The sequence below is a fragment of the Solenopsis invicta genome, chromosome 10 (assembly GCF_016802725.1).
Source record: "Solenopsis invicta isolate M01_SB chromosome 10, UNIL_Sinv_3.0, whole genome shotgun sequence".
In the NCBI taxonomy this organism is placed as follows: domain Eukaryota; kingdom Metazoa; phylum Arthropoda; class Insecta; order Hymenoptera; family Formicidae; genus Solenopsis; species Solenopsis invicta.
The window spans coordinates 17,706,274-17,732,934 of NC_052673.1; the positions used below are offsets into that span (position 1 = coordinate 17,706,274).

The following is a 26,661-nucleotide window of genomic DNA, read 5'->3' on the forward strand; positions in this document are numbered from 1 at the left end:
ATACAGGCCCTCCGCAGATTTAATCTGTCGAAATGAATCACCATTTTGATGAGCTCACGGCTAACAAACAAGTTCACAAGAATAACAGTCGATGACAGCTAAAGGGTTCGCAAAAGCGCAAGACTGAACTTGAATTCACTGACAATTAATACGTTAACTTTTTTCTCTTAGGCGCGTTAAAAGCAATGAATAAGAAGAAAGTACACTGATCCCTCGATTTGCGCCATACCTTTTATACGCGATCTCAGTTTTATACGATCTTTTTCACGCGATCAGAAATACATATCTTTCTATGGTATTTATTAAAATTATTATATATTAACAAAGCAAGTTCTTACTCGATTGTTCCAAAAAATTTTACTTATTACATTAACCGCTTTGGAGTATAATATTGAGTACAGCTACGACATATAAAATACAAATTTATTTTTCTTAACTTTCATTATTAGTGTTTTTTATGCAAATGTGTGAAATAAATATTTTACAACATGAGTTTTTCTCTAGAGTATTTTTTTATTTTGGCAGAGATTCCAATTACATAATTCTTAACCATGTAAAAAAATCATGAGGGACCAACGTATTATATTTTCAGTTAATATAATATAAAATACTTTTATTAAATTTAGTATCTTTTATATACATTTCTCAGATGCGCTGTATGAAAATGGCACACTGAACCGGTTGCTTCTCTTCGAAGAGAATGACTTTGTTTTAGCTTCGGTTCCTTTCAGAGCTCAAGGGATGTCATTAACAAGTTCTAGGTGTCAAAGACATTTCGGAGCATTCTTCTCTGAAGGGTCCATACGAAAGAATTTCGTTTGACATTCGTTCAAATTTACTTTTTACCGCTGACGATATAGACTAAAGAACGAAAGTTGCTTAACTTTCCATTTAGCAATGAAATGTACGTGGCGTTAAATATTATCTCAAAGCATTAGTGTTCATCAACAAATATTTGAAAAGCTTTTCTAAAAAATCTATTTTGCATTACATATATTCATTTAGCTACAAAAGAAGCATTTATATACTGCGAATTGGCAGAAAGGGAACAATTTTTAATATTTTATAATTAAATTATTTATTTACATTTATTATGATAACATGTATACGACGTTTTATCACGTATACGTGTGATGTGTAAGTGATAAAACGAATTTTAAGGATTAAGAACCAAAAGAAACAGAGAAGTATGTACAGTAGTATTAAACACTGAAATATAATGTTTATTTTATCATGAAGAAGGCTATGCAAAAAAAATAAATAAAATATCGACAGACAGATTTTTTAAAATAAAATCAGTAAAAAAAGAAATTGTAATGACGAGACGATAGCGTTCCTGAAGGCTTAAAGCTGATTTAAAATTGCTTTTGACATATGAAAATGTGGCCCTGTCGAAAGTGTAAATGCACCGAGCCGAATGATCAAAGCATTCTTTGCGGTTGCGTTTCCCGCAATGTTTTATAATTACGAACGTTCGTTAAGCATCTCGAAATGCCCGAGGATGACTATCGGCCGTTGACTACTAGCGGCACGTGCGAACGGATGAATGAAAGTTTACGAGGATTGTAAGAACAGGTCAATCTGCCAATTGACCAGCCAGCCAGTAGTCGGTACCGCACCAAGGGACGGACCTCTCCGGATCGGTCTTCCCTTGCGGTCTCCGGCACCCACACAGAAGAAGCGCGCGCTCAGAGCGCGGGGTACCTTCGCCGAGGAGAATTGGTCGCAACCGGAGTGCACCGCAGATAAGGGTGCCCCACGGCATGGTGGGGGATGGTTGACTCTGGAGTGGCCATTCGGAGTCAGTTGCTCTTATGCTCGCCAGCCACGAACAGCGCGATCGCGTTGCGCGCCGCTCGGCTCGAACCGCGTGACGCGAACGTCACAGACCGTGACGAGGAATGAACAGTGTATTTCAAAGCGCGCGTGCAATAAAAAAGGAAAAAAAGAAAAACGATTGCAACAATCACGCGTTTCCGTGAAGTGACAAGTGCGATAAAGATCCACGCGAAGTTGATGGTAAATTTGCGCCCGAGTCGCAGAGAACGAGTGGCCGGAGGATCCTGCGATCTCCGCAAAGGATCGACGTTTTGGGAACAGAGAACATTTCGCAGTGCTGAAGTCGATCAAGGTGGACTTTGTGCCTGGTATCGCGAAGACAAAGTTTTTTGAACGACGCAGTTTGCTCCAGCGACGATCGCTCGAGCTTATCGCTCGATCTCTTTGCCGATCGAACGTTGAAAGGAACCGCCTGGAGAGGACTGATTACATTAGCGTGTACTATTGCCTTCGGATTGCCACCGGATGCACGCGCGTCATCGGCTCTCATCGAGAGAAACACCGCGGTTATTTGCTTATCAGCAGTTCCGCGGTTCGATCGTGAGAGACATCGCGTGGAAAAGCCTGGGAGAACAACATCGGGAGATAAATGCGCATGGAAAACAGTTTCTCTGCGATAACGAGAAAAATTGACAGCGACGTACGCGCGCATGTGCCCGCCGCGTGAAATATTTCGCGCTGGATCCCATTGTTTCCATTATTCAAATAATCCGGCAGCGGCGTCGGATTTACTCGCGATAATTGCGGAACGCGCGCTCCCCCGGGACGCCTGGCGTCGCGTCGCCTCCATTCTTCTCCGGATATTCAGCGGAAGCGGCCAATTTGGTCGCAACTCCGACGCACCTACTGATGCGATCGCTCGGCACGTGACCCCGCGGCGGCACGTGACGTAACGACGACGGGCGTCGCGACGCGTCTCGCCGAGGGATCATGCGGAGGCACCGTTTCGATTAGCGCGTCCCGTGGATCGTAGAGAAGAGGAGCGAGAGAAGCGATGACCATCGGTAGCTGAACCGCCGATCGGGAATCGCGCGGAAGCTGATCGTGCGCAAGGATCCGTTGGGGGGGAGGGGATTATTATGTTAGGAACGGGATTATGCTTCCTGCTGAGGGTGCTGGTGCTGGCAGGGGCGGCCGTCGCGCTCCTGCCGGAGGATCTGGAGGACTCCGCCGTCCCGGCCAGCCTTCAGGAGGAATGCGCTTCCAAATGCCCCAACCTGGACCTCACACAGGTAGGAAATCTCCTTCGCGCGATAACGAGTTAAATATTGGGGTGCGAGTAAACAGTTGACACTATCAAAATCCAATAATGCTAAAAGGTTTTACGTGTCGTGACGAAGAAGTTTAGGGAAAGTTTAACTTTTCCTTCCGATAAAAGTTGCGTTTTATAGAAATGGAATTCTTAGCGCTGTCGTCGATTTCATTTACCGCTACGTAAAATATTGACGAAGCAATGCTTGTGTTCAGCAGAAAGAGAGGCTTTGCCACTGTTGTAAAAAGCTTTAAGATGATTGGTTTATGCATTCAGAACTGGTAAAAATCTAAGGGTAAAAGACGTATTGTATTAAAAAATCTTACAACAGTTGCAAAGCTGTTTTCTCTGCTGAACGCAGTTATTGTCACATTCAAATTGCGTATTCTATTGTGGAGTGTATCTACCTTCAATGAGATAAGGAGCGAGCGTACTTTTTCACGAGCAAAATAAGAACCGATATCAACTGACGAATTTTGGTAACGAAGTGATAGTTTATTTACTTGACTTCAGTCTGCAGTGCGTATCAAAATTAATGGATAGCCGATAAACTGCAATGTTACGATTACGAACTGACTACGACGTTTTTGGCCTATATGGAATTTTTCGTTGTGCGTCTGTATCAGTGTTATTTATAACTATCTTTAATCACACTCATACTGTCTTGTTGTAAAAATGCGCGTTACAGTGCTTGAAACGTGATTACGTTTCTTCCAATCTAACATTAATAATAATATAACAATAATGAATATGACACGCAATCAATAAATTACTTTATTTCAAATCATTTTATTTTATCTGGAAGAACTAACAAGATTACATTCTTTTTATAGTACTCCTTAAATTAATAGAAAATTATTCTCATATAATATTATATATTATCTATATATAATTATAATTGAATATATTTAGAAGAAATATTTTAAATATTATACGTGCTTATATATATTTAATAATGTATATAAATAACACATGATATATAAAAATAACTTTTTACTAATTTAATAAAATAATTTGAAATTCTTGCTTTATATTCCTTGAAAAATATGTAATTCAATTCTTTTTTAATAAAAATATAAATTTCTTAATCACGTTATTGCAAATAGGTAAACTTTTGAACTTTGTAGAGATTTTCTCGATAGACATATAATGACGCTTTGCGTGTTCACCAGATGCTTGCCATCTAATCGGCTTTCACGTCGAGCGCGAGTATCGTTGACGCGACGTGTTAATTAATGAGGAATATTTAAAGACCATGGCGTTGTTCACGATTCTCGAAATCTATGTCGGTGAGTTGATTGAATCGCACCGGCGACCTAGTTGCATTCCTTGACGATGCAACGCACGTATGCGTATCCTTGACGCAATTTTTCCCTTCGAATTGTTAATTTGTCGGAAGTGCAAGAAACGTCAAATAGACATGCTTAGGTTTTATAGAACTCTGATATTTCTATTCCTTCACGTTTCGCAGGTATTTGAACACGACTCACTGTTCTCAGCAAAAGTATACAGTTCCGAAAGAACAGTTTTTGCTAAAATATTTAAAAATGTATCTTGATTTCAAGAATAATTTTGTTAATCCATTAAAATAATTGTATAGAACATTCAAATTGATTGCTAGAACAGTTAAATTTTTTTGCAGCAATCCTTGTCATGCTTCTCTTTATAATTAGTTTGATAATCTATAACAAAGTTATTTTGAAACCTGCCCCATACGGAAAAATATTACAAGTATACAAAAGAAATTATTAGTATATTATTGAAGAGCTGCAGTTTTTTTAACAATATATAAACAATTTTTTCGCATTTTTGTAGATTTTTTCATAAGAGTTCTTGGCTAAATTTTTTAAATGCTTCAGCAAAATCATTCCTTCCATATAGATACGTTGTAGTATTCTATAACAATCGATTACACTAGTTAAGCAAAAATATTGACAAGGAAACAACAAATATGTCGATTCATAAAGTACACAGAATATTTTTAATTTATTTTAGTGATTCTTTCTCTACAAATTTCTACCTTCTACGTTGAATTTCTATCTTTCTCAAAGCTGAAAATGAAGTAAAACAATGCCAAAAATGCTGAGGATAAGCAAAAGCATAAGTATCGAATGCACTTTGATACCGTCCTAAGCATCCCCAACTACGAGCCGAGCGACGGACGGCGGCACGAAAATGGCTGTGCGCGAGCGGCGAAGGACGTATCAATTTAAGTCCACTCTCCAGCCCGACTGTACCATTCATTAATTAACTTAACTACACGACGGCGCATCATGGCAGCCCATAAGCATAGCGTCGAGGATAAAAGACGAGCACGTAACGGATACAGGGCCATCTAATCCCTTTCTTACGGAGAAGGACGAAAACGTCGTTCTTTCGCGCGCCGCCTTCGCCGACTCGGATTATTCTTCATTACATGAATTATGATCGATTGCGTGTCGTATCGCGCACCGCAAATTCTATGCTCGAGCCTAAAAGTTTATCTGAAAATATTTATATTTTATTCACCTTTCCAACAAATCTTTCTAACATAATCTTATTAATTTATAGGAAGATTATGTATTATAGAAACGTCTCAATAAAATTTAAAAAAAAATTTTTTTTTTATTTAAAAAGTTTTATAGTATATTATTTTTTTACAACACGCACATTCGCTTTCTGACATAATTAATATTGAAAATTTTGAATAAAAGTTATTTCCTGCCAATTATTATACGTTCAATTTTTGTTGAAGAAAATATATATTTATAGTAATTAACGGTACTTTCATTTTGTTGCTTTCAAGCAGCAAAGTAAACCGGTTCATTGCGACTGCATGCGAAAGGCCTCGGCATGAAAAAGGTTTTAATCAATGCGTTTGACAATTGAGGAGAACAGAATTGGTACCAATTATCAATTTAACTCTCCTCAAAAAGATCGCCGCCAACGGGCCTTCTGGTATTCGATCATTGCTCAACTTTGTGTGCAATTTGGAGTGAAATCTCTTCTCACTCATGCGTCACCCTTATACAATAATATCAAATAAGATGAACATTTTTTTATAATTTTGTATTATTTTGACAAAAAGTAACAATAAGAAGAAATGTGTAACAATTATCTTAAAGATAAGTTTTACTATTAAACTAAAAACATATTTTATCTAATTATCGAAAAAATTAATTGCGTGAGAAATAATGTTTCATGATCGCAAGTAAAGTAATTTTAATGATTGCATCTAAGCAAATTCTTAATCATTTATCGCAATTTTGATACTCGCAATTTATCGATCACTCGCGAGGAACAGAGGCTGACCGCGCGCAAATTGACGGAAGAATTAATTTTTACTAATTTGTCTTATGACAGTTGCGCGATATTATAAGTCATCGAACTCTCACAATCCTCCTTCGTCCGCGCGCTAGCGAATCAATTATTCCGCCGCTGCTAGATAAAGGGAGAAGCGTGATCCAAAAAAAAATCACTTTCTTCGATTTCTTATCTGCGGTACATAACTCACTCTCTTACTAATCATTTTTCCTTCCTTGTTTTTCAAATGATCAAGGAAAAGCTCGTCATGCGATAACGGTTTACGTCCAGTAAACGGTTTCTTCCCGCAGGTAGAACATGTAATAATTTATAGCGCCGCGTTGATTTTTATAATCCCTATTTAATTTCTGTCTGTAGCAATTAAAAGATCAATGTAACACAAAAGAAAAACTGCAAACCGGAAAAAACTCGCTCCTTCAAAGAGCATTTTGAGATTAATGTATAGTGTATAAAATAAATTTTTTATACAATCTTTAAGTTATCAAACATTTAACCTCTGTGATAAATGTGAATAAATATAGCATCTTTTAATTACACGTTACGCTATATTCTTATATTGTTTGCAGTGCTTGCACTATTATAAAATTTTTAATTATGCTGATATGTTTTTATACAAGAAACTTTAAGTCTAGAGGAGAATATTTTTTTTCCTGCTTGAGATACAAAACAAGTTTACATAATTTATGTTGTTTAATGTCGAGACATATTGACAATCTAAGATTTGTAAAGCAGTCTCATCTGTTAAAAACGACACAAAAACGGGTGTCCGTACTAAATATACGTATAGTAAATTTCTTATCTGCCAGGGTGATGTTTAGAGGATAACCTTTAAGCTTGCATAACATCCATGAGGAATTTTTTTTTAGCCGTCTTCACTTCTTCAGCGTCGGCCCTGACGTCTCCTAATCTGGAATCAGTACGATAATTCTTACTTAACGTAATAAATAATTTATCGTTTCTTGTTGCTGCTTTCGGAATACATGATTTGTTTAATACACAGACTTTGAATACGTTGTAATATTAATGGAGATAACTAATCAAAACAGAGATATATCAATAGAATTACTGCGCAAGAGAGTAAAAAAAATTTTTAATTATTTTATAATTAAAAAATTAATTAATTAAGAGAAGTCAATCAAACTATAATTAAAAAATTACTCAATATTAAACAAAACAATTTAATTAAAAAATGTAAACTCATCCAAAAATTAAAATATAAATATCTTGAAAAAAGTAAAAATTAAAAATAAATATATTTTTAGAACAACTGTTATAATTAAATATTTTAAAAATATAAAAAATATTATTGCCAACAATTTCAGTTAATACTAACTATTAAAACGCAAGAATCATCTAAATGATGATATGATGTTTATCTTGTTTATGTAATTATTGCGTATTACATGCTCACTGCGTAGGAAAGAACTGTCAAAATTATACTACTTAAGATATTTCCTGTTACATTTGCTTACTTTCATACTAACTTGCAAGTTAATATTGGAAGCTTGTTGTTTTATAGCCTGCTGTTTAAATTACTAATTTATATGTTTAATCTTCCGCTAAGAATAAATTAATTTTTTATGTATACTATCGTAAACTATCGTAACATAATTAATCAATCCTGACTTTTTAAACTGGATAATTTAAATTCTGGAAAAATAATTCTAAGAAGTAACCCAGCAAACAAAATAACATTAGTTGACGTGTCAATGATGTCTTATTGTCTTATTGACATTCAGACATTATTAAGACGTCCTTAAGACCGTCACCTTGTTTACTGGGAATATTTTAGCATAAAAGGAAGGCAAGTAACGCACTCCTATGTTCAAAATACGGCATATTGAACAAGATTCCCCGGATTCTCGCGCGACGCGCCTGATGTTACGTCGAATATGCAGGATCGTCCGGCATGCAACATTATATGTGTAGCCATATACAATGAACTTCCTGCCGGCCACATCCTCTCACCTACAACGACGGGGTTCGCCTCGTGGCGCATCGATAATCATGTGAATTTCACCTTTAATCGTGACGCAAATCCAGAGCGCGTGACGCGCTCGATCATCCACATTACTATTCTAACGCAAGATATACGAGAGAAATCGACTTATACTCCATATAAAGATATTTTGTATAAACACTTTCTCATTTGACGAGATAAGAAGAATTGGAAGTCAATAATTTCCCGAGTCGAGGAGAAAGTGCGCGAATAACAAAAGCTTTTGTGAAATATCCAAGAAGAAGGATGAGAGTCGGCACAGTGAGACGCCTGCCCAATTTTATTAATTGGCTCTAAGGCCAGAAGTTAAGTTAAAAACATCAGTTGCCACTCGTTACCCGCTCGAAACCGTCCTGGCGACTGGTCACGAATATGTGTCAATGTATATACGCGTTTTAATTGGGATGACGTCAGTTGGAAGCGGTTGGCACCAAGTTTCCCAGGATTTGTTTAAATTAAAAAGGAATGTAACGATAACCCAGTAGAAGAGAGCAAAGTGTATATGTCTAGTTTTGACTATGAAGAAGATAATATTTTCTTATAAAAGCAAGCGGAATGTTTTGAAATACATGACAAGATCAATCGCTTATTGATGGAACAAATGCAAATCAATTATAAACAGATATTTTAGCAGGACTTTTATTCTTTGCCTTCTCAGACAGAAATCTTTGACCTATCGGCGACAGGACGCAATGGATCATCAACTTCTATGAGGGTTTTTTTCTCCCTAACTTCACGAAAACGTCCTGACCTCAGTAAAATGGATGTGGGTAGGCCCGTATGCAACTGCAGTCGGATGCATTAGAGCAAATACCGACGAAGATTAATCGCGTGTGATGACGAGGGGGAGGGGGGGGGTGACACCTCTTTTCTCAGAACTTTAAACTGCGGGAGGGTGCTTTGACTTCTGATATTTCATTTATTCCAAGATCGTTCACTTAGGGAATAAAAAAATCGTCGAGCGACGCGCCAAAAGCGCGTTTCGGTGGCAGCCTCGCAATCGCATTGGGATTAGCTGCGATGAGCTTAAGGTCAACGATAACCCAGATTCTCATCTCGTACGGCTAAACGGGGTCGGCCCGTCGCGACGACGTCATCGTCAATTTTTATTACGCTCCATTCAATTCGCGCCGCGCCAACATCGCAGATTTCATTCACGGGAAACGACCGCGACCGTCGGTGCCATTTTCGTCGGTAGTCGCATTAGTCACGCCAGGATGTACATAAACACTTAATCGCTTCCACAATTCGAATTGTCGAATTGATTTTGAGCAGAGGGCTCCAGAATGTACTGTAGGCAATTTGATCTGTCCTGCGAGACTTAATTCTTTATGAGATTATAGTATTATAATAATTTACACAGTAATATTAGGGTAGAGAACTGATATTTTGAATTTAAATCTGCGATATTCTTAAAAATGAGAAATAAAAAAATTTTTCAGGCTTTTGCAACTTTTTTTTTATTATACTTATACATATAAAGATAAGTATACCGATCTAAGTCTTTTTGCAGTCATACAATCATTGCGCAAATGTTATTTGAAGCGCATTTGAATTTTGCTAGGTGCAACTTAGATAACGTTATTAAACGTAATTAAATACAATTAAAGTGCACGTTAAACATAATTAAAATGCGAGTGATGATTATGAAATCGAAGATGGGAGAACTTCCTGGTTGTCATGTTAATAATTACAGCTTCAAACGCGATGTCTGTTCTCTCAATTCCCGACGTAATATGAGAATAATTGACTTGGTTCGTAGAAGAAAACGTTTGCGTGCATTCAAATAACATCGGTGGCATCTTTTTTAGCAAAGAAATAAAGAATATATGAGAAATCTCAAAAAATGTGATAACAAATAACAAGGCATTCCGAGACACGTGCCGTCTCATTCTAAAAAAATAATGTATCTGCAAAGTTCCAAAAGAGTATTGCAATATTGCAAAGAGACGAGCAGAGTATAATTCAGTTTAAAAAAAAAATAACATTGTCTTTTAATATTTCTCAAATTTGTTAATTTTTTTCTTTTATGTTTGTTTATAAATTTTTTGTTTTTCCGATCCTTTCGAATATCTCTTCTAATATTTGAAATTTTCAATATTTTAAACTATTCGTGGAGAATGATATATTTCGAGCGACGGGCCACCTGTTTTCATTTTGGGATTGTGATTTCCAAGAGTTTGCGTGTCCGCCGTTCTTTTCATAATATCGGTGATTTGATCGCCGAAGGCAATGCTCGATCTTAGGCCGCTGTTCCAACCGAGTGGACACCGGCCGGTGTACATCCAACACCGTGCGACCGTGCACGTTGGTGACCGCAGGTAAAAACCCGACACCTTTTACCTTAAACTTGAAACAGCGCGCCGCGCGCATGCAAAATGACATGTCCATGTCGTATTATTTTGTCGACAGGTATCAAGTGCCCGTCACTCCTTTCAATCTCACTCTAACAACTATACCATGGGGATGCTTGCTCGGTCCTTAGCAGCCTTTTTTATTATAATACTTCATTTTGCCATCGTTTATTTAAAATTTTTTTTTTAAATTCAGCTTCATTTTGCAAATAAAACAAAGGAAAAAGATAATTAAAAGAGATAATTGTCTATCAGTTTTGTCATAATATTGTCGAGTCATGTCGACACGTTAGAAGTTAGTGGTGTGCTGAGAGAAGAGTGCTGAGAGAAGGGAGAGAAGAAAATTCACAATAAGAATATATTATACACGTAAATGAGAAATGTGTATGCGTAATTATTAGCAGTACCCTGGTTGTGAGAGAAAAAGTTATTAAAAATTTTAATAAATATTCGTTTGAATAGTTGCAATAAAAATATTTATTAAATATAAATAAATGTTTATTTAGTACAATAATCACTAATTTAATATAACTATTATTTTTTTTATTGAATAAATATTTATGTTTAGTAAGTAAATATTTGATTGCAATTATTCAAACATTTATTAAAATTTATTAATTTTTTCCTCAGTATAGAAAGAACGGGATATTTCCCGGAGTCAAGAGTATTCAGATGGAATCCTAGTACGAATCGCGAACAAGCATTTCCGTATAATAGCTTTCCGTGTTTGACAACCGCTATTATTTCCGTCTTCGAGATTATGTTAGGTCGGTGGCGGGAAGACGCAACAGTTGGCCGGCGTCGTCGAGCGTGACGGAGACGTTGGACACGACGGAAGGACGTGCGGAAGAACGGGCACCTATGCATTAGTCGATTACCTTAGATCAGATAAAACCTCTCTTCTAACAGGTGATTTCCTCGGTTCCTTCTTTTTTTTTCTCTAAAACTCGTTGAAACTCGCGATGAGAGCGGAAACGCACTCGCGAAAAAGGAGTCGAGTTAACTACGGGGGTCACCCGCTTGGAATTAATTGAAGAAGACGAAGGGAACTAATCGCGAAGAAGCCGAATCATTCTGCCAAATTGCTCTTGCGATCGACGAGAGGAACGTTTTCTAGGAATTGTTTGCCAAGAGAAACGTGTTAATTGTTTCCTGTCTGTAGCTTCTTTTTTAACAAAGTAGTTTGACATATAGAAAGATATTCTGATCAGAAATAAAAAAAAATTTATAAAATTTTATAGTCATTTACGATATTTGGTACATTACAGTAACACAAATCATGAATGCGAAATCTCTTACAAATTTCTTCTCAAATTTTACATTCTATTTTATTTTCAATTTCATTTCTGTTTTTTTTTCAAAAAAGTTTGAAATAATTTGCGACAAGATAAATGCAGATTTAAAATAAGTTTAATAGAACAATTTATTCAAGGAATGTATCTGTAAAAAACTATTTGAAATAAGTATCTTGTGTAATAAGTATAAAAAAGCAAATGGTATTTAACATTTAAATACACATTTAAAAGAAAATATTTATTTCGATATGTCATGATTAAATAAGTTTTCCCTATTTCCCATTGTTTATTTTCTACTAAAAGTGCAAAATAGAAAATAACAAGATAAAATAAATAAAAAACTGCATGTATTTCATGAATATATAAATGTGACATATTTTTTTATAAATGTGTTTTAATATAAATTCTTGTCATTGTGTTTACTCATTACCAAGTAGCTAGGTTACATTTATAAATTCATAAAATACGTTTCTTATTACACGAAATGCTTATTTTTTTTTTTACAGATACGTTATTTAAATAAATATTTCTATGCCTATTTTCTGTTTCAACAAACTACTTTCTTCAGCACTGGATAGACGAGAAACGACGTAGAATTCGATAGAATTACGTCGATTAAATCGGTGTGAACTTGGTGTAACGTCCCTGAGAGATATCGACAAGCGTTGCGAAAAACAAAACATATACATTCGGCAATGAGATACCTAAAAATAAATACGTTAAAGCGCAGTCACACGTTCGAGAGGTCTCTCGATGACGCGCGAAGCGGATTGATTAATCGGGCGCAAAGTCAAACGCTCGCCGCGCCGAGAAGACGAAAGTCACGAGTGGAGTAACAAAAGAAAAAAAAAAGGATAGATCGTCGTAAAATTGATACATCCACGAGAGAAGCGAGATGGTACGCGAAAACATTATCTCCTTCTCTCGATTAACTCTTATCAGTGAACTCGCCGCGGTTGTTCGCCGGCGGTTTGTACGCGCGAGAAAAACACGCGGCGAACGTATCCGCGTTCGCGCACGATTATTGTCGCTTCCGCGAAAATTTCAGTTCGCGGCAATTTGCTGCCGTGCTCATTACCCAATTACGAAAATTCGAAGTTAAACGTACCGCCATAAGACACACGTCGCACGACCATTTGCGGGAAACGCACGTTCGTACAACTTCTTTTACGAAAGAAAAAACGGAGAAGGTACCTAATTTTAACATGGAGCTATAACGTTTAATTTGCGAAACGTTCGGTTTATGTAATGGTACCTTACTTGACCAACTAATCATGTAAATGAATGTTTACGGCTATCAGCCGCGTAAGAGGAGATTACCAAAGCATATGGCGACGTTATTTTAGAATTCAATATTTGAAGATGAATATTTAATATTTCAAAATGTTTGAAACATGAAAAAATGCTGTAATATTAATTAAAACGTAGTTTGATTCAATTAAACATCGAATCACGAGATATCATTAATATATACAGTTAATTCAACTAAATTTTATTTATTTAAATATTTTTTATTATTTTCACTGTTAATCTTTTTATTTTATTAATACTGTTTTTGCATCAATAAGATATTTCGAATTAGACTGATGTTGATTCAATAGCATTTTTTCCTCTGTGAAGGCAATTATCTTAACACCTGCTTAGCTGCCTCCCCCTCCTATTTAACCAAAATTTAATGGAAAAATAATAATGTACCAATAAATCCATAAGAAAAAAAATTTTTGCGCTCATTTCGTTTAGCCAAAAAAGAATCTTTCGTGAGGAAACTCAGTACCTGCTAATGAGCTAGATATTTTAAAAATATGACGAGAACACGACTAGAGCTCGCGCGTGAATTTCAGAAATCCCTCAACTGATTAACAGCGACCGTTCTCACAGCAATACGCATTCAATTTGCATTCCGCAGGTGGGGACCTATTCGGTAATCAAATGCGTTATGATAATTAGATGTCGGTCAAACAAATCGACGTTCAAAATTCCCATGGTGGAAACCAGCGTCTACGGTTCGCTTCGCACCCCTCCTCTCCGCTCGCGCACCCCCTTCGTCGCGGATCTCGGCGCGACCGGCTTTTTTCCAATTACTCTCGGCTCCATCGAGTGCCGGACGTGCACCTGTGCCCCGGAAATGCGTAACGTACTACAGGTGCAGCCGCTGTAACGAGCGCGCGTTATCTGTGACGTTGGAGGCGGCGAGGGGAGGGCGCCGGCCACCTTGAGGGGCGATTATATTCGGCGATTCATTCCGGCGCGTCGCGTCAAGTACACACATCGGGGGTGTCAATTGATCCGGATGGAACAGTTTAACATCTTTTAAAGACGGCAAGCGATTCAATTTATTTTCCGCCGCCCCATGCGCGTAACATAATCGCGCTCCGCTCACGCCGTTGCGTCCGACGTCTCTCTCTTTTTTTTTATGCGGTCCCTCCGTGTTCGCCGATCGCGTATCACAACGATAGACACGTCACACGATATCCTGAAAATGAACGAACTAACGTGTCGAAATCTATTTGATTCTAGCGTTAAGACAGATTCCGTGATTGTAAGAGACTTGGATTAACACGAAATGTATTTTTTATTTTAGAATCGAACGGATGACTTGAGCTCGGAGGTAGGATGCGGCGTGAGATGCAAGATCGATCAGGTAAGAAACTCCGGTAAGAAACTCCGCATCTAATCATCAAATCTCTGTTATGTGGAAAATGATTCTCTTTAGAAATCTATGCAAAGTTTCCCTTTCACCTCTACGATGATTGCTACTGTACACTGAAAGAACGGTTTTGTTGAAAAAAAAAAAATTTGGTAACTATTACCAAAGGTAATAGTTATCAAATTCTTTTTTTTCAGGCAACTAATTATTTTAATGATCCAACATAATTATTTTCATGTATTTCCAGCAAAATCGTACTCTCCATTTCTTTACGTATTATTTAACGGCATTCGGTTAATAACATCTCCTACAGTTTATACAATAAGGGAATGACAAAGTAAACTTAGATGAAAGATATAGGGAACAGCAGATGTTTCTTCTTTAATCCTAGGTTATTATCCTTAATTCTTGTCTAGGTTTGAAAGATCCAGAGTATCTTCATCTGCTCATATAGCTCAGGCAAACGTTAATATTATTATCTCATTTTTTTTTTAATCGAAACACTAAAGCTTTTTAAGACTTATATAAATTTTATTTTGGAACCATAAATGTAGGAAAAAAGTTCCGAAGATCTAACACAAGCTGAACTCTCTGAAAGCTTCCGCCCGAGTCTTCTAAATACATTGTAATCTAGGATTAGAAAGGTCGTCTTGTCCATCCCTTGGTAATAACAAAGTTCGGAGTGATAATCGGCAGTCCTGGCGGGATGGCGCGATACACGCGAATGAACGGTGCGGACGTCGGAGACGAAAACGAAGGGACAGCGGTCCCTCGTTACAATGAAAGTACTTCCGCTGGTGTCCCAGGGGGCCCCGCCGCTTCTAACTCGCGCCGATGACGGAGATGGTAAACGGCAAATAAAAAACAACGCGCGGTCGATGAATGGGACCAACAACGCGCGTAACGTACGAAGCGCATTGCGCGCGTACAAATGAAAGAATGGTCCGGTCTCTCCTCTCGCTCTCTTTCTCTCTCTTTCTCTCTCTTTCTCTCTGCTACGGCTTCGTGCTTTTAAATTGGATCGCGTACAAGTGCGACCGATGGCGGATGTCGCCAAATTACCGTGCGACTCCGGATTCACTCTCTCGCGCTTCGTCCGTCTCGCTGTCGCACTCTCTCCGCGTTTCTCTTTCAGTTCCTTTCTGCCCAAAGCGGAAGTGCAAATGAAAAAAAAACAAAAAAAAAACGGGGAAATTGGGAGAGCGACTAAAGTCGCGCGCGTGTCGCACTTCCGGTTTCTGTCACACGATCGAATAAATAAGTGCTACTGACTCTTTGTCTGACTATTTACTTTTGTTTTTAGAAAGAGGCGAGGAATCAGTTAAACGTTAAACTGTATTTGAGATTAATTCATCATGACCTAAATAATAAATCATGACCTAAATAAATAAATAAATAAAACTTTTTACAGAGATACAATTATTTTATTACAGAGAAAACTTTAAATTCTTTTTTATCTAAAATTATAAATAAAATATAAATGAATATTTTCATAGAGTTATATTTTATACAAGAATTATGAGAACAGAAAAAAATATAAAATGATTTGCCATCAGTACAGCTAGACACAATTAAAAATTATTTGCGATTAAGAGAAATTATTTTTCACTTCTCTCCGATTTGTCGTTTAAAAATCGGCAAAGATATACATTCCAGCGAGAGTGAAATATCGAAAGGGTCTTTGGGGAGCCGGAAGGATATCCAGTAACGCGTGTCTCCAGGACATGGAACGACCGGGGTAATTAACCTCATAAAGAAAGGCTAGAAAGGATCCTGGCGTGCCTAATTGTCGTGTCTCCGAAAAAAAAACATGGTCATCAATAAGCAGGGCTCGTTCGTGCCGCTCAGGATATCGCGCGCGACTCGTTTGTTGCACGCGTTGCACAGCGGGGCCTGAAAAGCGAATTACCGCGCGAATTGCGCTTAAAACGATTTCCTCCCTCAGCTCGTTTCACGGTTCGTAAGTCGCCAGTAACGCGTACGAGTAACGGATTGGGACGACGTAGGTGGAGGAAGACGCTTCGCGATACTAGCTGGATATTTACGCGCCTCGGCACGACCCACTTTAAGCCTCTGGCAAACGCGCTCTCCGATCGAGGAAGCAATTTTCAAACTTTTCATTTTAAATGATTTTTTATTGTTTACTTGCGCCTAAATTTATCGGTTATTTTAGGTCTTTTTTAAATTTTTAAAGAGCTCAATTAAAATATTTTGTTTTATTTTTTTATACGAACCAAAGAAGAAGTAAAACATTTACCGCCAATCTCGTAGAGAAATCCACCCACGTAATTAATTAATTGAATTAATTTCTGTAATCGATATAAGAGAAGTACTGCGGCGACACTTCGTCATCGCGTTCGACATTCACTCAACGAACATCAGCGAATTGACTTTACGTCTCTTCCGGTAATTTCACAGGTCGATAACGACGAATTAATGCCGCTGGAATTTCTTTTGTTCGACGCCCTCTCATTTCATTTTTGGTTCGCTCTCGGATATTAATGCAGCCTTGCATCCCCTGTTCACCTCCGGAAATATCCGTCGATGACTACTTCCGATCCCTCCGCAGAGTTTATAATTAATAAATTGCAATCGTTGTGCTCGAGGTAAAATATATAAAGCGCGCTTCTTGCGGCAAATAATAAGGTCACAAAGATATCAAAATAAATTATAGACACATTTGCGCGCTAAAATGCAGATCTATAAATAAGAAATTTTAAATTTAAAACTGCTTTCTTTACGCTTCACGTAGCATTCCCTACCTTATGTATACATTACGTATACGTTACGGGAAAAACGTAAACCACGTACAAACGATAAACACTTGCTTCCGTCTATCGTGAACCGAGAAACCAGACGGTCGAGTGTGTTTGCCTGACAATGTAGTTTAAGTGGAGGACCACTGACAGCGAGGTATCCTTACAAATGTCCCTGCTTGACAGTGGCCACTGCCAGAAGCCACTTTAACTTGCTGTGAGTGCAAAGATTGCCTGATGCTAATCATTACAACGAAAGTTCAACTATTAATACAAAATAATAAATGGAAAAAGAGCTTTATCATTAAAGATCGCTTTATATTATTGAATTTTCATATAATCGTTTTCATTATTATTGAAAAACAAACATTTTAATAAGTATGAACAAATACAAAAACGTGATAATTTTTTATATTGCAATGCTTAAACAAGTATGAACAAATACAAATATACCTAATAATTTTTTATACTATATTTATTTTTATATAAGATATCTTAATAAGTACCTAACATAATAATATATAAAGCGATAACAAAAAGAATAGAAAATTATTAGAGATAATCAGTACAAGACACAAGAAGATCTTTTAACAGAATCTATTGAAAGATTTGACATCGGTCAGCAGTTGCGTGTAAATTAGCAGCTCGTTATAAAGACATTACTTAAAGAAAATGATCCGAGGCGTCGTATTCGTTACCCTTTTTCCTCTCTGCTCGTCTACGGTCGCCAGAGTCAGACTGAAAGCGGTAAATGGGGTTAAAGCAAAACGAGGAGAGGACAGATAAATGCTCGTCCGTGGTAGGACAAAGATCTACGATCTACGGGGAGCCGCGTGTGTGGAGGGAGGACCCAGCTGGGGGCATAATACCCGGTGAGGATTTAATGAGGAAGTGAGAAATTAGCGGCCGCTGCGCCGAGCCACTCGGCTCAGCCGTTTTCTACCGTTTGATAGTTTTGTCAACCCCTATTGTGTGAATGGCTTAGATCGTTTAAAAACCCATGTTTAATAAGTTACGTCGAATTAAAACGCCCAGATGGTCGTTACCGGGAATTAAATCTCGAGATCCGTACATCCTTCGCTTCATGGAAGACCGATACTTTTTAAGGAACAAAAAAAAAAAGAAATCGATAACGATCTGCTAAAAATAAGCTGTAAATTAATCAAAATCAACGAAAAGGGCGAAGAGTTGTACAACGATGTCACCGCGGTCATAAATTAGATAACACATTAATCAACAGTTTTTTTTCAGCGTGAGTACTCGCGCGATAAGGAAACGTAAGTAAAATAAAGCATTTTATGTTTTTGCGTGGTTTCTACAGAGTCACAAATTTTGATGTCACATTCGAACATTTCCTTTCAAACGTGCAAATTTTCTCGTTATTTGTACACTTGAACATTCGTACGTCATCGCATGTATATAAATAATTTGTTTAAATTTAAATTTAAGTAAATAAACTTAATTTCAATTATTTGAATGATTTCTAAACTTTACATACTTCACAACATAATAACAATTAAACTTGAAAACTCGCTATTTATTACTTTGAAACATATTAAAATCTCTAAATACTGCTGACATAATTCTACGCAATTAATGAAAAAACAATTTTAATTATAGCAGCAATTAACAAATACAATTTGAGATGTGACACTTGCTGGCTGATGATTTACCAGAACTGTTGTACAGCTTCAGCGTCAAATGATTATTAATAATGTTTATCGAGTGCTGAAGGTTCTTTTCCTTCTACTTTTCATACGAGCTGACCTATGTGATACCCTCGAATACCACCATACGCGCACGCGTTGTTATGAGCGTATAACACGACTCGAGCAACTCGAAAGTTCGTCTACAGTTCACGCGCTAAAGACTTGCGTCTTTTTTTTTTTTTAATACAAATACGAAGCAACCGCCTTTAATGTGCGCATTGAGAGATGAAACAACAATTAAAACGGTTAATGAAGACTAAACATAGGGTTATTATTAAAAGAACTGTTTGAACGCGCTTATACGTTTTTTTTTTATGGTTTGGATTCTTTATCTTTTTTAATACTTAAGTACAATCTTTTATTGAAAATATAATACCAAAATATGTAAAACGTTTAATACATCGATAATTGTAATTTTGTAGAGAGAGCATTCGTGTACACATCGTTCATTGTATATGTTTTGACAGTAAACACGCGTGATGTAAGACAGCGACAAAAAGTGTTGATTGAGAAATATCAAGCCATATCTCAGAATATTTTATTAAATTTTATTTTCTGGATTCAATTAATGTATATTTTTCAGAGAGATTGGCTTAAAATACAATAAAATTTAACAGAAATTAATTCGTAATTGAGTTTTAATTAATTTTAATAGTAAGATTAGATAAATAGTAAAAGTACGTCACAGCTCGTTCAAGGAAATTAGGTTTCTCGTACGATGCAATTTACTTATGATTCTGCAATGTCGAGTGCAGTATTATTTATATGCGGCGCCTCTCGAACTAAGCGGAGTGTCGATCAGTCTGCCAATTGCTAAATAGCACCTCTTATATATCCGGACGTTAAAATAGATCTTCCACTATATATTACGAAATTACATTTATTTATCGCTGAGGCTGATAAAAGTTGTGACGACAGAATGAAAAGAAAAATCCGAGAATTAAAAAAAGTGACTTTTTTGTAAAAAGTAGCAAAAGAACGAATTTTTACTAAAAATTTAGCTGGGTATAAAACTAAAAATAATTTCGTGAGACCATCAAAATAGTTATATAAGATGCTTAAACTGATTGCTAGAAAGTCAAAACTTTGCAGTTTTATTATGCTTGAGCGTAATTATGTTGATGGTCTAATAAAATTATTTTTAGTTCTATATGCAGCTAAATTTCTAAACACTTTATCAAAACCGTCCCTTTCCATGTACTATTTCAATTAAAATCTCTATGATGGAAACTACGAAAGTAAACGTTATCTTAATCTTATTAGTTGCGCAATTTAAAAAAAAAGTGGCAGCGATGATGAAACAGTTCCAAACAAATATACAGATCTACTGAGGCCTGCACTCGAGACACTCGAGACGAGTCGCTTCTGTAAGTTCGGTATATTTATACTTTCCATTCAAATCGCATTTTCTGTAATGTTTTCTTTAGAAACTCAACAACACTTACATTCTTATTTGGTATATTGACAAAAGAAATTTCTCACGCAAAAGAACAAATCCAAAACAAAATAAGCAGTGAGATTAAAATTCATTTATTATTAATCAGTCACTGTTGGATCCATTATTGGTCATTTATATTTCGCGTAATTAATTAATTAATTTATTCATCTGTTGCATAATAATATTCAAAATTCAGTGTAATATTAACTTTGTATATAAACAAATTAAATTAATACGAAAATCAATAAGTAATAAAGATATATTATGCGTCAACATATATCAATTAAATTACAATAAAATGGTTCAGAGAAGCTCTCGCATTTAATTATTTTTATTTGATGTGAAGCTTCTCTTAGAGACTATTTTCGAAAGGCTTTTGTGGACAAAAGGACTGCATCGGTAAACCACAAGATAAACAACGTGCACTGGCGCAGTGGAAGCTGAGCCGTACGCGTCCTCGGCTACAGTTGGCTTGTTGTCGACGACAAATGCCCACATCCTCTCGTGCAGAAAGTTAATGCGTTAAACTTCAGTTCGCAAATCCATGCCCGACATGGTACCACGCAATGAGCGTCTTATGAACGTGGGCGTTACTTGAGACACGTGCCACGCAGCTCGAGATCGGACGCGGCCACGAAAAATTACGGTTTCGCCACGTAGCGGCACGACGAGTTATGTCACTTCGCTCCGGATAACGTGATCCATTGTTCAACCACTTCCGGAGCTATACTTTAGCGAATTGTAGAACGCTCGACGACCTTCGGCGGAAGAATGCACACCGGACAAACTGATTTTTTACAAATTTGATGTACACGCGTAGAGCGTTTCATTGTTTGCTCGGAACATGAAATGTACGTACAGATGAAACGGTAAAGTGTATTTAGATGATTGTATGAATATTGTATGCATCCACGAAAAATTTTAATAATAAAAATGAGTAGCATAAAAATTAAAGAAAATTCTCGTAAAATATTGCTTTCGTTTTAGGCATTTTCAAAAGAGAAAGATAAAAGTCGTTTTCATTTGTCAAATTAGACGCTGCAATATAACATTAATCACATAGATACCTAAATTCATCGAGTTCTGAAAGATAATTTACATCGTTTTAAAAATGAGGGGACTTGCATAAAGATAAAGTGCGTACAAACTTAAAAAGATACTTTACCTCTTATATAGGATAAAATAGATATCGCATTAACTAGTGCATTAACAAAGCTTATTCGCGCGAAAACAATGTTCAAAAAATTTAAATTAAAGTTTAATAAAAAGAAACCCACGAGAGAGAAGAACACAATTCTTCTACTGTATTGAGAAGAAGATCTGAGGGTTGATCACGTAACTTTTTCCCTAGGGTGGAAAGGTGAAAAGTGAAATCTCTAACCATTGAAGTTAATAGTTAAAGATTTCACTTTTTACCTTTCCACCCTAGGGAAAAAGTTACGTGATCGACCCCCAAATATTGGGGGTCGATCACTTGTCTTCTACATTTATGGTTCAGAACCTTTTGCAAGAAGACTGAGTTCGCTCCTTTTACTAGTACTAGTACGTAAAATTAGGATATCTCTACTGTCGTTCTCTTATCTTTATGTTTATTGTTGCAGTGTACGAAAGGCTGTGAAGCATGGGAACAGGCGCTCGACACAAGCTGCCAAGCTGTTTGCGTTAGTATCGCTGCCATTTTTATTTTTATGACATTTATTATCGAGGAAACTTACGTAAAAGTCGCACTACGCTTGTAACGTAGTTTTTTTGCACAGCTAGTTTTACGTAGTATTGTTTTTTTTTAATTTTAAACACAAACGTTAATGTTAGCCCGTATGTATGTTCACAGAACGGAACGCAGGAATTGTTACCGCCGAAGGAATTGTATTGCGTTTTGGGCTGCCACGATGCATTAAATCGTTACTTTCAGCAGCTCAAAGGTAAGTGTGTCTTTCGAAACATTAGTTAAGAATTATGCATTATTCGCAAATTTTATCGATAATAGTACGTATATAACAAACTTATGTATCATATATATATATATATATATATATATATATATATGAGAATAAATTATCATATATATATATATATATATATATATATATATGAGAATAAAATTATTAAATTACTATTGGAAATTTTATCAGAATAAAGAACAGTTTTATTTGTTGTCAATGCAAGACAGTATTGCTTCAAACTTACAGTTAAATATCACTCTTGTATGCAACGTTCATATAAAAAACACTTGTGTGAAGAGAAGTAATATAACATAATATTTATGTTTAAGAAACACATATCGTCGACTCCATGTTTCTCTTTTTTTACTCCTTTTTTTCTACGTTATTACGTGAGGCACTGTTCTTTAATATACTTGGAGAATATTATTGTCGTCGTAAACTAATTTTAATTCGGACTTGGATAAAAGACGCTTAAAATTATATCTTCAAGCACAATATAATAATCATCTTCATATAATCAACTTTAAGCTCTTATTTTTTTATGCTGGTTCGCCAGCATTATTTCTAAAAATTCGCAAATTCCTTAGTGTAATGATCGAAAGAGGCGATATCGAGCGGCACTTCGTCGTAATGATCAAAATTGCTGGTATCACCGCTATTAGAGCAATGGGGAATAAAGCTCGGCTGCACCTTCTGATGATAAATCTCGATCCAGTCGATAGATTGAAACCACCGGTGTCTCTTGATGTCCATACTGCCGTCTTTCAAATTGCCGTATCTTCTCGTCAGATCCACTTGCAAGATATTCTTCAGTATATCTCTCAGTTCTTCGCCAAAGTGATGCGCGAATTTGTACTTGCCCGCGACAATTTTCTCGTAGATCTTCATGGGATCGTGTGCATAGAAAGGTGGATATCCAGCGTTCATCTCGTAAATCAGCACACCAAAACTCCACCAGTCGACGGCCTTGCCGTAGCCTTTCGAGAGAATCACTTCGGGCGCTAGATATTCTGGCGTGCCACACAACGTCCACGTACGACCGTCCACCATCTTGCAGAAACCGAAGTCAGTCATCCTGATATAGCCGGTAGTCTGTATCAGGATGTTTTCCGGTTTCAGGTCTCGGTAGATGAGGCTGCAGTGGTGCAGGTATTCTAAGGCTAAGACCACTTGAGCGGCGTAGAACCTCGCCAGAGATTCGTCAAACTTTCCCATACGCCTGAGATGGGTGAACATCTCACCACCTTGCGCGAATGGCAACACCATGTACACGTACGAGTTGTCCTTGAAATAGAAATTTTAAATAAAGCACGTTGATGCGTTCTATTTCACGAGAACATTTTGGGTATTAATCAAATAAAATGAATAATTCAATTTCTCGTTAAAAAAAAAAAAAGTTGTCTAAGTGTATTCATGAGATTCGAAGGATTAACAATGTCGTTACTTCGATTCTCGATCCTTGCCTTGAAGCAAAACTCCATGAAGACCATAAAGGGGAAGCTAATCGATTGCAGGATCCGCTTTTCGTTACGCGTGTGATCCACTTGCTTCGTCTTTACGAGTTTCGCTTTGTCGAGGATCTTCATGGCGTAATACTCGGATGTCAATTTGTGCTTGACGAGAACGACGCGACCGAAGGCACCGGTGCCGACGGTTCGGAAACGCTCGAAGTCATCTGGCTTCGCGTTGTCATCCAATTGCGTTTTCCACTTTTCCATAAATGTCGTCTTCAAATCGTTCAGAATCTCGTCGTATTCCTTGAACATTCGTTCTTTTTCGGTGTCGACCATTCGTGTATTAGGTATTCAGCATCTAACGATTTAACGATTCACTTTCGAATTGGAGGGTTAAGATGATGTGACATGACATGACATATTGTTTTAAGATTGCTCTGCGTGACGATATGATCGTACATTGTTTTCTCTATTGCAATATTTAATTTTATTGGTCATTATTTATAGATACATATGCGTGTGTATGCGTGTGTGTATGCGTGTCTCTATAATGTACTGTATTATTATTACTGCTACATATTATACGACAACAGCGTTCCAACAAGCTTATGCACATCCAAATCCTTTGCTGCATTCATGAGTAGATTTGTATAAAGTTTATCATACGTCTCGTACACTAGCAGATCCAATTGATTGAAACTGCAATTAGAGAATACAGTTTTAGCTCACTTTTATATCGATTTAATTTCAGCTTATACACGCATATGAGAAAGTATTACAACAATTTTTTTCTTCATATATTTACAATGTATGTGCAGATGGAAGTTTGTCTGTTGACCTGTCTTCTCTGTGAATTTGGAACTTTTGTATGCAATTCATGCTTTCTAACACAGAAAAATCTTGTAACGACACTTTGGACGTAACGAATTGTAAGAACTTCGCACGATCCGCTTGAAAAGCAACGCAACGATATAAGAAAATTTAAGAAATTCTAGATAAAATAAAGATGAAAATCAAAAATAATAAAATTAAGATTTTGTTTTTTAATTATAAATGTTTAAATATTCACGTGCACTTTTCACGTGAACATTTACACATTTATAATTAAAAAATAAAGCCTCGTTTTCAATTTTGTTATTTTATCATCTAGAATCACTCTTTAAATTTTTTTCTCATGTGTGTCACTGTTGCTGACACACATGCACGTATGTATCTGTAGAAAACAAAAAAAAAATTAAATATCTATTTGCGCCTTACTTTAGTGAAGTCTCCCCTAAACTAAATGAAAAAATCTTTTTAATAAACAGCGGAAATCGGCATTCCACCGGCGCCGGCGTTGGTCGCGGATTCGTTGACGGCGACGTCGCTCAGCCTCGAATGGAAAGGCGTAGACATAGACAGACGCGCTGGTGGCATTTCGTACTTGGTGCAATGGAGATACGAAGAACTAGCTGAGACATGGCAGTATTGCCGGAATCAATCATGGGGTGAAGGTGATCAGATACTGGTCGAGAACCTGCAACCGTACACTAAGTACAGGGTACGTAAGGACAAAAAGAGAGTCAGACAGAATTATGTTTTACACTAGAAGCAAAATGGTTGAACATGGTGGAAATGACAAAGTTACAAGCAGGATCAATCTTATTGTATTTACTCGTAATACTTAAGCGAATCACTATGTTGATATATAATTACATAACGAAACATAAAATAATGTCCGCTATCCTCGAAAGAGTCCGCAAACGCATATTAATCTAGATTCGATGTAGACTTTAGGTGGATGCTCTTAGACTTTAGGTGGATATGCTCATAAACTGTGTATTGAGCCGTTTCTTTCTTTATTCCCTTCCTCATGAAAAAAAAAACGCTGGCGTTTGCAGTTTCGCGTAGCGCTGCTCCTGAAATCGTCTCAGCACAATCCAGAGCCGATCGTCTCAGCGCCGAGCGTGGTAATATTAACGCGCCCGACCGGTCTACCTACATCAGCACCGGTAATTGTAAGAGCGGCGGCGGTAGATAGCTACCGCGTCTCTGTGTCTTGGGAACCAGGCCCATTTCCGAACGGGCCACTTTTGTCCTATGTCCTGCGTCTGCAAGGGGTTGAACACTCCCAGCTTAAGGTACACGCCACGCCAGAATCGTACATAGTCTACAGACACGTTTATTCTGTGACAGAACTTTTGGCATACGCATCGACGTGTCTTTCGCGTACTTCTTTCTTCGTGTGCACAAGCACTTCCTCTTTTCTTTCAGTTGTGTGCACCTTCACAGCCGACATTTTCGCGCGCTCGCAAAGCGCGTCGGCGTCGTCACGCTTTGCTGTAATATCTAACTGTTGTTGTTTGCAAAAGAGCAATGTGCAACTGGTTCTGCAAGATAGACTCCGTTATCCCGTTTAAAGAGAATTCATTGGCCGCGTTAATTGAATTTTAGTCGTACATTGTTGTAAATGCCTGCGGTATTCACAATATTTAATTAATATTCAAATATTTGACATGGTGCTAAGAATTGAAGCCAATGAATTTTACTTCTTACCTTTCCGCTTTTCATGTTGCATACTAATATTAATTTGCAGAGAATGAATGCTTTAATGATGCTGCTCAATGCGCTTGTATTTAATAATAAAATTTCTTAATATTTAGAAAGCGTATTTTTTTATTTACACAAATATA

The 26,661-nt window shown here is 37.0% G+C and overlaps 3 protein-coding genes across 3 annotated transcripts in view; 1 reads left to right on the top strand and 2 right to left on the bottom strand.

The window, feature by feature from the left end:
- The first annotated feature begins 1,845 nt into the window (after positions 1 to 1,845).
- LOC105197742 (proto-oncogene tyrosine-protein kinase ROS) overlaps positions 1,846 to 26,661 on the top strand; it is a 36,580-nt gene continuing 11,764 nt past the window's right edge. The window contains 6 exon segments of the mRNA XM_039454691.1: positions 1,846 to 3,071; positions 14,624 to 14,683; positions 22,194 to 22,253; positions 22,424 to 22,514; positions 25,297 to 25,529; positions 25,870 to 26,109. Coding sequence (XP_039310625.1) covers positions 2,919 to 3,071; positions 14,624 to 14,683; positions 22,194 to 22,253; positions 22,424 to 22,514; positions 25,297 to 25,529; positions 25,870 to 26,109 — 837 coding nt within the window. The 5' untranslated portion in view covers positions 1,846 to 2,918.
- On the bottom strand, positions 22,656 to 24,361 carry LOC105197741 (cAMP-dependent protein kinase catalytic subunit beta-like). Its single transcript, XM_011164253.3, has 2 exons — positions 23,999 to 24,361; positions 22,656 to 23,819 (listed from the first exon to the last, which is right to left on the bottom strand). Exons 1-2 carry the CDS (start codon positions 24,323 to 24,325, stop codon positions 23,100 to 23,102), a joined length of 1,047 nt encoding a protein of 348 aa, XP_011162555.1. The 5' UTR covers positions 24,326 to 24,361; the 3' UTR covers positions 22,656 to 23,099.
- Positions 24,453 to 24,927, bottom strand: LOC113003193 (E3 ubiquitin-protein ligase HUWE1-like). The gene is made up of 2 exons (XM_026131564.2): positions 24,795 to 24,927; positions 24,453 to 24,688 (listed from the first exon to the last, which is right to left on the bottom strand). Exons 1-2 carry the CDS (start codon positions 24,866 to 24,868, stop codon positions 24,562 to 24,564), a joined length of 201 nt encoding a protein of 66 aa, XP_025987349.1. The 5' UTR covers positions 24,869 to 24,927; the 3' UTR covers positions 24,453 to 24,561.

Excerpts from the sequence above, each read along its gene's own strand:
- LOC105197741 (XM_011164253.3), bottom strand. The coding sequence starts at position 24,325 with ATGGTCGACACCGAAAAAGAACGAATGTTCAAGGAATACGACGAGATT. Across the intron at positions 23,820-23,998 it reads TCATGGAGTTTTGCTTCAAG|GACAACTCGTACGTGTACAT; the intron begins GCAAGGATCGAG and ends TTCTATTTCAAG.
- LOC113003193 (XM_026131564.2), bottom strand. The coding sequence starts at position 24,868 with ATGAATTGCATACAAAAGTTCCAAATTCACAGAGAAGACAGGTCAACA. Across the intron at positions 24,689-24,794 it reads CTTCCATCTGCACATACATT|TTTCAATCAATTGGATCTGC; the intron begins GTAAATATATGA and ends CTCTAATTGCAG.